This window comes from Micrasema longulum, unplaced genomic scaffold, assembly GCF_059751315.1.
Source record: "Micrasema longulum isolate JH-2025_06_02 unplaced genomic scaffold, ASM5975131v1 h1tg000597l, whole genome shotgun sequence".
Taxonomy (NCBI): domain Eukaryota; kingdom Metazoa; phylum Arthropoda; class Insecta; order Trichoptera; family Brachycentridae; genus Micrasema; species Micrasema longulum.
This window is the reverse complement of record NW_028277793.1, coordinates 600,576-612,620: the sequence shown is the minus strand read 5'-3', so window position 1 is coordinate 612,620 and position 12,045 is coordinate 600,576. Positions and strand designations below refer to the sequence as shown.

The 12,045-nt window shown below is 30.5% G+C and overlaps 1 protein-coding gene across 2 annotated transcripts; it reads left to right on the top strand.

Annotated features, from left to right (window-relative positions):
• Positions 1 to 545: 545 nt before the first annotated feature.
• Positions 546 to 11,777, top strand: Snx21 (Sorting nexin 21). 2 transcript variants are annotated; one of them, XM_088228612.1, is made up of 5 exons: positions 546 to 782; positions 1,353 to 1,581; positions 3,443 to 3,664; positions 7,544 to 7,746; positions 11,230 to 11,777. In XM_088228612.1, the coding sequence occupies exons 2-5, from the start codon at positions 1,363 to 1,365 to the stop codon at positions 11,363 to 11,365; spliced, it is 780 nt and encodes a 259-aa protein (XP_088084738.1). In that variant the 5' UTR covers positions 546 to 782; positions 1,353 to 1,362; the 3' UTR covers positions 11,366 to 11,777. The 2 variants fall into 2 exon arrangements, with proteins under 2 accessions (XP_088084738.1, XP_088084736.1); XM_088228610.1 differs by lacking the exon at positions 546 to 782 and adding an exon at positions 1,224 to 1,258.
• Positions 11,778 to 12,045: the final 268 nt, after the last annotated feature.

Below are 12,045 nucleotides of genomic sequence, written 5' to 3'. Positions count from 1 at the left end.
TATGTCATATACAGTAAGCATGCACTAAAAATATCTATTTACAAAAACTATGCAGAATAACAGTACAACTCCAATTATCCGGATTAATGAGTGCAAGATTTTATTGCTTTTGAAATAATACAGTGCATTGGAATAACATTAAAAACATGTCTAGCAAAGTTATTTGCATAATTAAATTAAAAACGTATCCTTTATTTTTTATTTCATGAAAACGATCTGGATTTTTGGTAATCCGGATGACAAGAGTTCGGATAAACGGAGTTCTACTGTATCACACTCGGACGATATTGTCGATTTTCATTCATGACCATTTGGTCGCCAATCTTTTTTGGCGACCTTATTAACTGATTTTTTGCTCATCGTTTTTATCGTACCTATTAATCTTTAAAATTAAAAACAATATTTTTGAAATACACAATAATTCATTTATCTTCCTAAATATCAAGATACCGTTTGCCGATAATCGATAATGGCTGATAATCGATTATAAGAACTTATAACCGGCTACTTGCATCTGCTCAACTCTAACCTCTATTTCGAATTTCGACTTTGACATATTGCTTTTTGACGTTCCGAGTTGTATTTCTCTGTTGACTATTTACTTTTGATAATCATTAATTAAGGAAAGATATTATGTTATATACGCGATAAAGTTGTTGATGCGATAAGGATTGTTTACTGAAATTATAATGTTTTGTTTAGATTAAATAACCCAAGTCAGTTTTCATATTCATTGCACTCAGACGATTTATACTTCTGCATTGTTGAACGTTGTAACAAAGGTATGTATTGTTTTTATTGTTTAGTATCCACTCTCCATCCGTCATTCTCTCCTACATAATGTTTATTACTTTTTGACCCAAATCATTGATCAAACTTTTAAACATTTAATAAATTGACATACTTTATTAAACTGAATAATTTTGCTTTAAACCAATAAATTTATTTACAGTTGAGTTTAATATCATTCACTCGAGTAATACATAATACGAAATGTACGTAATTGATTTTTTTTCTTCGCAATTGATCACTATGGTAAAACTACTATATTGGTGAATCATAATGACACATCTGAATCCATTCTACTAATTCTAACAAAGCAAATTGTCCATTGTACATTATGTAAACCCAATGTCATTTGTATTTGTATTGAGGTAATATAATTTGCAAGCTAACAGATACTCCATAACAATACTTATTGTAACTCTATTTCTCTATGGTGCTCATCACTTATGTTATGGAAAATCATTCTTATTTTGTAAATATGTTTTTTTTAAACTCAGTATTCTAAGAAAACTCACAATGAACAATTAAATTTCTTAGAAAACAAGTGTAATTTTTTTTAATTTCAGAAGTTTTACCATGCTCAAGTTTGAAATAACTGCATATAGGGTTATCGATGTTCCGGACTCTGATAAAAAATATGTGTCCTATGCCCTCTCAGTACGGCAGACTAACTCGGAAACTGAAACACCCACAGAATCCACCATCAACAGACGATATACTGATTTTCTTAATTTATACAATAATTTGAAACGGGATTATGGTAATTTGATGACCGGCGTTAATTTCCCTAAAAAGGTGAGAGATGCAAAATGGTTTATTTTTTCTAAATTTACGTAATGATGAATAATTGATATAAAAAAAAAACATGTTTATTTGTCAAATTTACGTAGTCCTGCCATAAATACTGTTACACGAGTTTAAATAATAAAATGTAAACGACTGCTAGAGACCTGCAACCTTTTTTCAGGTAATGTCTCATCCTTTGTGATATAGCTATAATTAGTCAGTCATTGAACCTTGAAAACTAAACATGGAGTGGGGTAATAAAGAAAACCGAATCACTGTAATTGTGTTACACTGAGCTTCATTTTTGCGCACATGTTATGAAAACTAGTGCGAAATCGTACCAAGAAGGAATTCTGAAAAATGTTGTTAAGCCTCTTAATGACAAAATGTTTGATTCAACACATTAGGATTTTCCAGTAAGATTCTGCTCCAGCCCACAAGGCAAAGTCTACTCTACTAGAAATTCACATATCGGAGTTTATTAGAGCTGAAGGTTGGTCTAGAAACTCAGATTTTAATCTGCTGGACTACAAATTGTGGTCAGTATTCAAGTAAATGACCTGTAGCAGATAACATCTGAATTTGGAGACTTTAAAATATTGTTTTTAAGAAAGCGGTAGCTTTTCCCATGGATTTTGACGATTGGCCGACCCGTTTAAAGCCCTGTGGGAAAGCAAGGGGAGGACATTTTGAATGAAATATTTTTTAGTTAGTGTAAAATATATGTGAGTAAACTTGGTCACAAAACAACCAATTGTAACACTCACAATTTTTTTTAAATTGTAATCGAAATATTATATTGTATCTGTATTTGTGGCAGGGCTCTAGCCAGGTTTAAAAGGATGGTGTTGTTAACATTATTAATTAATGTTTCTGTAAAATTAATTGTAGAAGGTAATAAAATTCACACTTGCATCTTAGCAGTTAATAGACATATACATGGTGTGTCCGGAAAGTAATGTCAGTGAGTCCATTACAAAGAATTTATTGAACTTTTTGTTACAACACATCAAAATTCTTCAAAATAGGCTCCTCCTGCGTTGATGCATTGGCTCCAGCGATTTTTCCAGGCATCAATGCGCCACAATAGGCATCTTCCGGAATGCTGAAAGGCTTCAAATGTTTTTGTTAGTTTATTAGACCCCTGTAAACATGGTTTATTACAATTTTACATATTTGATTTCATTACTATTTTTTTTAAATGTCTTACCGTAGCATTCTGTTTCTTCTGGGCAGGCTTTCTTATTTTTTGAATAATTTCATTACATATTATTTTCATTAAATTTATTACATTTTTTTATGGTCTTTATTGTTTTGTATTTTTTTCCGTTTCCGGGCTGATGAAAAATTCAGTTTTGTTTGTAAAATAGAAGCAGAACCCTAGACGAGTATTTTTGACTCGATGGCTACTCAAATAAAAATCCTGGAAAGAGAAATTGAGTGTAGATATGTCTGCCATGTATAGTGGCTGGTGCATTTGCCAACCATGCTTGAGGTCTCGGGTTCGATCCCTGACGGGGTCAGTGTAAAATATTTATTTAAAAGATGGACTGGCGCCTGATGTCTAAGACTGATCACCTAACCTTCATAAAACATATGATCGAAATACGCTGCATTTGATGTGCCGTTGCAGTGCCATGTACCGCTGGGTACGAATAGGTAAATGACGATGTTTTGGTTCTCTTCTTGGTTTTTAAGTTCACCAATTTCCAGCGATATATTGCTTATTTTCGACCCAACTTTTTGAATAGGGTCTCTTCACCTGTTGCTTGTATATGGACATTATTGCCTAATTTGAACTGACACATTTCTCATGTGAAGCTTCATACATAATTTATATACATATATAGATAGTTGTATTTATTTCCAGGTTGTTATGGGAAACTTTGATCATGAATTGATTTTGTGTCGATCTAATGGGTTTGATTCTTTGCTGGAGCATATCGCTAAAGATACGAGGTTAAGGGAGGCTTCCTGCACAGTGGACTTCCTCGAGAAAAAAGAATTATCCGAAGCTAAAAAATATATGTCGGAGAATAAATATGACCAAGCTTTAGGCCTTCTAGAAAAGAGTTTTAAATTATTGAATAAGGTAAAAAAATGTATTTAATATTGTTTAAGACTAGCATGCATGATTTCCCAGTTTCAATTCCTGGTCCACATGAAATATTGATTTAAAATTCTGTTATTTACTGCAATATTTAATATTTATTTTTTATTTTATACATTTATTGCAAAAAATTAGTATACATACTTAATAATAGGGAATCTATATAAAACTAATGAATGTAAAATGAATACGGAGTGTTCTCTGTTTATGATAGTCTCCATCTAACATGGCTCAGCCTGTTCTAATTAATAATAATAATATATATATATATATTTTAATTAATTTTTCACGCCCACAAGGCTTTTACATACATGAAAGTTATATAAAATATGAGTATATAAACAACATAAAATTAAAAAAATACAACATAAAACAACAAAAGATAGAACAGTGTTTAGAAGTAAAGTTGGTATAAAAAAAGAAGATGAGTATATAAACAACATAAATAAATAAAAAAAACAAAATAAAGAAATAAAAGATAGGAACAGTGTTAAGAAGTATAGTTGGTATAAAAATAAAAAGATGAGTGTATTAACAACATAAATTAAAAAAAAAAACAGTATAAAGTAATAAAATATATAACTGTGTTAAAGAAGTTTAGTTGGTTTTAAAAAAATTAAAAATAATAATAATATATATATATATATATATTTTTAAATAAGCTAAAGAAATGCAGTTAAAGGTTTAAAGCAGCTAGGTACATAATGTTATAAAATACAATATGAACAGAATATTAAGTTCTATTTTGTTTTTTATATATATTGATAATTTTTATGTATTTTTGTATAATTTAATTTAGTACGTACTATTATTTGGCATATGATTTATTGCTCCTATTTCTTATATTTCTTACTATAGTATTGAGTGAGTTTCTAGAAAATACATCTCAATTATCATTTCAATTATGCTTTTATATATATTCTTTTTCTGTTGATTTAAATGATACTCTTATATTGTTTTTTTTAATACTACTATATTTTACTATTATTTTGTTGATTTTAATGATACCACTATTTTGTATATTTGATTATGTGTGATTCTTAATTTGTATAATTTATATTTTAAAAATTATTCCTGATTATCTTTTTTTCATTGTATTCTTTGGAATTCGATTATTTATTACATTTACCTTTTTTTCTAGATTGTGATTCTATGTCATTATAATTTGATCTAATTAATTTTACTATGTATTTTTATTGTTATTTATTGTGGCTTGACACGGGCATAGCCTAAAAAGCCTTAATAAGTTCATAAATATTTGATATGGAACATATACATTGATATTTAAAATTTACAAGACTCACGTTAAATACAATAATAATTTCTGGACTTGTCACCCAATGTGTAAGACTGATGTTACTTTCGTGTAACAGATCGCCGGTGATGCTGCAATACCGCGTAACCTGTTTTTTTTTTAATGAAAATCTTTTACAGCAGTAAATTGGTTATATAGACTAAGAGTCATAAGTTTTTAATTATTTCTATTTTTAACCTAAATAATTTATTTATTTTATTTATTTATTTATTTATTTTACATAAACGGCAGAAATTGCCTTTAACATATATTGAACATAAATATGAAAAAAAAATTAAAAAATACATATATAGAAACATAACAAAAAATTATAAAAATTGCATAACTATAACAATAGTAACAAGCAGGTAAATACATAAAAGCAACCAAAAATAATAACGAAATAAATACATAAATATGAAAAAACAAAAAAGGAAAAAACATTTTTAAATAAAAAGAAAAGTTTAAGAATAATATTGCGAGAGAAAAAAAGAAATCAGACTCGTTTTATAACTATCAAGTCCAGAACCAAATATATCAGCCTTGTCCTCATACTGATTGCCATATCTATGGAGCCTAGGGATAGGCGAGTGCATGTGATAGTTGGTTCTAGAACTTGTAGAACAAAAAGGAGATCTGTGGCGGGTATGTCGACCAGGTACACGGAAACACACCAACTCCAGCAAATCTGGACAGTCAATTAATGAATTGATCACCTTAAAAAGTAATATTAGGTCAGTTAGGATTCTTCTATCAGAAAGTCTTAAAAGATTTGCTGAAGACAACAATTGATTATAATTAAATAAAGCAGCAGGAATATGAAGTTTAAAATTAATATATTTTAGAAATTTCTTCTGGACGCGCTCGAGTGAATCAGAATGTACACGATAATGGGGCGACCAGACTGGAGAAATATATTCTAAACGACTTCTAACCAGGGGCAATAAAGTGACTTGATTGGTGCGATACTTTCAAATTTATTAGTAACCCTACAAATAAATCCCAACATACTTAGCGCCTCGTTTGAAATCTTGTCAATATGTTTGATAAATGTAAGTTTATCATCAAAAATTACGCCAAGATCCCTAATGAAATTAACTCTTTCAATTGTTGCGTGGTTCAACAAATAGTTAAAAATTAAAGGTTTCTTACTTTTTGAAAAGGAAATAACCTGGCATTTATCTATATTGAGAAAAAGATTATTTTTATTGCACCACTCGTGAATTCTGTTGAGATTCATCTGCAGGGTATTGCAATCATCAGTATTATTTACAATTCTATAAAGTTTAAGGTCGTCAGCAAAAAGCAAATATTTTACATCGCTAAAAATTTCAACAATATCATTTATATAAATTAAAAATAAAATAGGTCCCAAGTGTGATCCTTGGGGTACGCCGCTTGTTGCTAAAAAACTATAGGAGATATGAGAATTTATTTTAACTGCTATTTTTCTATTATATAAGTAACTAATGAACCATTTTAAGAGTTCATCACGTATTCCCAGTCGACCAAGTTTAATGATAGTTTTTCTGACACTAACGGTATTTCTGGTTGATTAAAATCATAAGTTATATATTAACAGAACACTTTTTAGGTTCCCCTGTCAAAAAATTCAATTGATAGTTACGCAGTACTGCAGTATCACTGACAGCATTGCCAACTTCCATCAAGCTAAAATCGGTAGATTCCGGTAGGTTCGTTATCAGCTGGAACAGTTTCACAAAAAATGATTAAACTGCTACTTGTGACAAGCCATACTGCCAAAAACGATCGAATTCAGTAGATTGCTCCCAAAATCGGTAGATGTACTGAAACATTAGTAGAAACAGGCAACGCTGATAAGCGCAAACTACAATATTCATGTATTTATTTATGTATATATGTTTATTACAAAATTACAAATATAGTCGAACTTGGTTATTACGAGTAAGATGAGTTCTCAAAGACAGCCGCCCGTTCGGGTTTTTTTACTTACGTTCTTATTTTGAAAATATTGCAGAAAACGTCAGTTTTTGGTGGCGTGGGTCTTCACAAGTAACATTTTAATTTATTTTTGTGAGCTGATAACAAATCTACCGATTTTAGCTTGATGGAAGTTGGCAACGCTGGTGCTTATACTCACTTCTTACGAATGATTACTTCTACTGTACTTTGTATTATTTTGTTATATCTTACATTAATACATGTGATTCTATGTTTGCACTATTTTAAAATAACACATTTGAAGAAATTGAAAGCAAGCATTTGTATCGTGTATTAGTGACACTTAATGGCTGAAATTATGTTAAGTACATCTTAATAAATATAAAATAATTTACGTCATTCAAATATTACTTTCATGTTATTTATGTGGTGGAACCTATCTACAATTATATAGTGCAAACGGTTGTATTTAGCAAATCAGCGAGTTCTCATATGGCCAGCGTCATTGCGTATATAAGAACTCGGTGAGAACCTTCCTAGCATTATAACTAGTTTAAATAACCATGGTAGATAATTTTAAAAATGTTTGCATTCCTGAATTGCATTACTTTTGTCACAAAAAATGGTATTTCCAACCATTGCAGGTATACACTGATCGTTCTCGCGTTGTTCTCATGTCCCTGTGTCGCTTGGTGGCGTGTGGATCGGCGGGAGGGGTGGAGTCCAGTGGACTTGCGGGCCCAGTGGAGAAGTGGGCCAGTCTAGCCATGAGGAGGTTCGACGGAGTCAGTGATGCCGATCTCCTCACCCTCTATGTGCCTTTAATTAGAACCTGTATCAGTATATGGTATGTAATCAAAAGGTGTTTTTGAATACCGCTTTTGTTTAAAGTAATGTTTATTGCTCTTAAATTTTGGTGGAATAAAGAACACAGTTCTGTGTGTGAAATAGAACCAGAAGTAGTGTTTTTTAAATTTTATTCGTAAAATTATTTAACTTTCATTTTTTGTAAACAATGGGTCTCAAACTGATAATCAACTGTCAAAATTAATTTTAAATGTGTTAAAAATTAATTTAAATTACCTTTCAATATATGTTTATTTTATCAAATTTATTTTATTTAACTGAAATATGTTTAATACTTGCCTTACATATAATTATAAGGACGACAGGGATTCACTCCAAAACAATGAAACCAGCCAGAAACTAGCTGTCATAGTTAAAAACAAACTTTTCTATGTAATGCTGATTACTGACGTATACAAAAAAAAAGGGTCTTACCTCCGGTAATTAAAAAATAAACTTGCCGCTTTTGAATTTCGGTAGGTACTAGAGTAAAAAAATTCTTCCAATTTGTGTACATGTGAACTCCCAGGTTGAAAAAGTTAAGTAAAATACATGCGTAGTATGTCAACTTTGCGCCAAAATAATTCAGATTATAAAAGGTATTCACCAGCCTGATCATTCTGGGCCAAAGCCACTGAATACCATGATTGGTTCTGTGATGACCTAGGAAGAGTATTTCATTATTCCTAAGCCTGCAAGTGGGAATGCTAAGAGTAATTTTCAGCAGATTTCGGGGACATCAAGAAAGCAATTTATTATTTTGAAGATCCAGAAGATTAAATCCGCATTAATCTTTGTAGACTAATTTATATTGGATTTTACAGTCAACGGAATTTCTCAAGAGAGATGTCTAAAAAGAAACGGATATTCCTGATTTTATTTTCTTTTGAATATTAAATCTATATACATAGATGGAAGTCTAGGTTTATACAGGCTTGTGCCTCGTCATTGGCTGGTTTAAGAGTTTACTTTACACTCTATGTAGCATGCACCATTCCATCTATTTTTAAAACATGTAAAATATGCTTATTGGCTTGGAAACATTCTCATACGAGTAACAAAAAATCACTATTCCATATCTATTGATTTAACAAATGCCCAGATTTTCATATCTTTAATTTCTGTTAATCAATCTAAATAATTTCTGCTCCATATAATATATTTTTTCTTTTCTTTATGGCTTTTTTCACTTCGCTACTGGGGTGTTCTAGCTAGTGTCATAGTTTTTTGAGGATATTTATACATCACACCTCCAACAAAATAGAGTCATAACTCAATAAATTCTAATGTTGAGTTAATTCCAGAATAAATTATAATAACTCATATATGAAAAAAAAATGCATAATTCTAGCTCTAAACTACTTAATTTCTTTATGACACACTTATTTGTGTCATAAAGAAATTAAGTGGTGTTCAAATGCGGCCGTTCTCAAACAGTGTCATATTTTCTTAATGACAGATGAACGAATTATCGGCTCAACCAAAATACACTATCTTTCAAACAAAAATCTACTTCTTATTAGAAACTCATTTATCTAAATACATAATTAACTGGTGAAAAAAAATTTACTTATCTTAGGTTTATTAGTTTTTAGCATGTATTACATATAGTTACCCTGGAACTAGGTTTGTGGTATTTGCACAGTTAATTAAAGGAAGATAAAATTACATATGTCTTATCTGAATATAAAATGAATAAATATTTATATACTGATGTTAAACAGTTTTAGTCTGCCCTCTCATCCAAAAGAGACAACGCATATTGATAACAGTGACCTTGAAGATCTACGCACCTTAAGTAATACATCAATGCACAGTACATTTCGGTATATATTTATATTATGTACAGTGGAACCTCTCATAACGAGAATAATTTCTTACAGAATTTTACTCGTTATATGAAACACTTGTTAAGCGAAACAATTTTTCCCATATAAATCAATGTAAAATACGATAATGCCAAAAATAAAAACTGTATTTTAAAATTTTTAACATTTATTAAAATAATATTACATACTTATAAATTGTTAAAGAGCGTAACAATCAAGAATGCGTTTTCAATTAAAAAAAAACAATAAAAAAACCGAAAATACTATTCTAGATTCAGCGTAAGAACAACCTGCGTCCGCGCATGTCCCGCCTCCTTTACCACTTATTAACTTAACACATTTAATCCCGATTAATCAATTGAATTAAATTAATTCATTAATTTTATTTCTATTTTAATTTTAATATCCTAATCACAATAAAAAAAATGATAGCAATTAATACATTTAATAATGGTGATTATAAGTATGGTTATAGTATTAGAATATAAATGTTGCATTCTATGTGGCATCAGATTTATCAAATCGTTTATGGAATTGATCCATAATTGAAAATATCATCAATGCCATTTAAAAAAAACTAATCTTCCTCAAATGGCCGAATGATTTGGCGATTTAACTTCGCCAGTTCTTGAATATCGAAACAAAGTATAATTTACGGAATGCACCCCAATACCAGTCTGCTCAGAAATTGTGTGAATGGCACAAGTTTGCGAGATATCAGGGTTGTCAGAGATTATTTTTTTTATATCTATTAATAATCATAGTGCGTTGAGGTTTGTGTACCACCTATAAAAATTAATAAAATTAATCGACACCAACATTCTGTTAATTTATATAGTACCTACAGTATCTACATCATTAATTTATAAAATGCATTATTGTCACAATTCAAATGCTTATCTGTCCTCTTTTGTTCTTTACAATTGGTGATAGCGAATTTGAACATCAATTGAACGCATAGCCACGGAGGTGGCTAATAAGGAGTTATTAGGGTGATGCTTCTCAATGTACGATGCAACAGTTTCTCATGCTTTTAGCATTTCTCTTATTGCACCAGAAGATTGTTGCTCTGCTACTTCCGCCTCCTCCACTAACAAATTCTCCTCTGTTGTCGTTGACGTAGACCGATTGTATGTGCGCGCTAGATCAGCCACGCTCACACCTCGTTCTGTTTCAAATAATTTTACGTTTCATTTCTATAGTTATTTATATTCTCTTATGGCCGTCTTCTTGTGGCTTTTCCTTCAGAGACATTTTGTGAGGATTATTAAACTTCGCACAAAAAAAATTGAAAATAATGTATGAACACAAGTTTGGAAAAATGTGTGATCACATGCGACACTATCGTTCTAGGGGAATGAGTGCTAACCAGAGACTGATGCACTGGCGTGGGAGTCCCAGCTCATAAGTGAGTGACATGAATATGGGACTTATGGACTTATGCAAAATATCCCTCATTAAGGGAGCATTTTTTTCACAATTTGTTTTTCTTGTAATACAAATTACGCATTATGAAAGGTTCCACTGTATTATGTGTATAAATATTCTTAGGATGTTTTTTTTCCTTTTTTGTGATTTTTTGTATATTATTGTATTATTTTTCAAAAATACACTTGTTTTATTTGTGATTTATATCAACTTTTTTTTAATTTCAGGAAGGTTTTGGGAAAAGACTATCAATCTCTGGAGAGTGATTTGGTCTGCATGAAGCGTAGAGGAATGAAGGTAGACGCCTGCCCAAGCTTACTAGAGGCAGTTGTGAAGTTAGAGAAATCCATGGTAACACCATAACACTAGTCTAATAGTGTAACTTTAACTACTTAAAAATTATCACTTTCAATTAACATCGCATAACTGCTTACTTGATATTTTGTAATTATATATGACAATGTGAATACCCCCTGTGATGTTTTAACTGTATTGACAAATCAGACTTAACTAATTTATATGGGAACATGCTTTATTCAGTATTTATTTAAATTAATTTTGATTTTGCCCTGTCTTAGGCACTGGCTAAAATGATAAGAATGTTGGAGATAATAGATTCGTTTGTATAAAAAATGGAGCTATTAAGGAAAATGTATTGTATAATCATCTTCGACACACAAATTGACACTCTGCAATACATTTACATACACTAATCTACAGTATTACGGATACTTCCAATCCAACATAAGTACTCATCACCTAATCTAAAAAAAAACTGTTGAAGTCGCTGGAAAGTTAAAGGTATTATTTTTTAAACACCAAGCATGTTTTTTGGGGAAATTAATTGTATTATTTGAAAATGTATTTTAAATTAATATTTATGTTGGACTCATTTACAAATGTTGCATACATATGTATTTTTATCATTCTCTAGTGCAGTGGATAATTACATGTTCATTAATGGCTTGTTTTGAGATGGTGAGCTAGAATTATCTACATACACATCGCTCGAATTGCCTGTTACTGTTGTGCGGATATGCTAT

Excerpts from the sequence above, each read along its gene's own strand:
- Snx21 (XM_088228610.1), top strand. The coding sequence starts at position 1,233 with ATGTTATGGAAAATCATTCTTATTTT. Across the intron at positions 3,665-7,543 it reads GTTTTAAATTATTGAATAAG|GTATACACTGATCGTTCTCG; the intron begins GTAAAAAAATGT and ends CAACCATTGCAG. Across the intron at positions 7,747-11,229 it reads AGAACCTGTATCAGTATATG|GAAGGTTTTGGGAAAAGACT; the intron begins GTATGTAATCAA and ends TTTTAATTTCAG.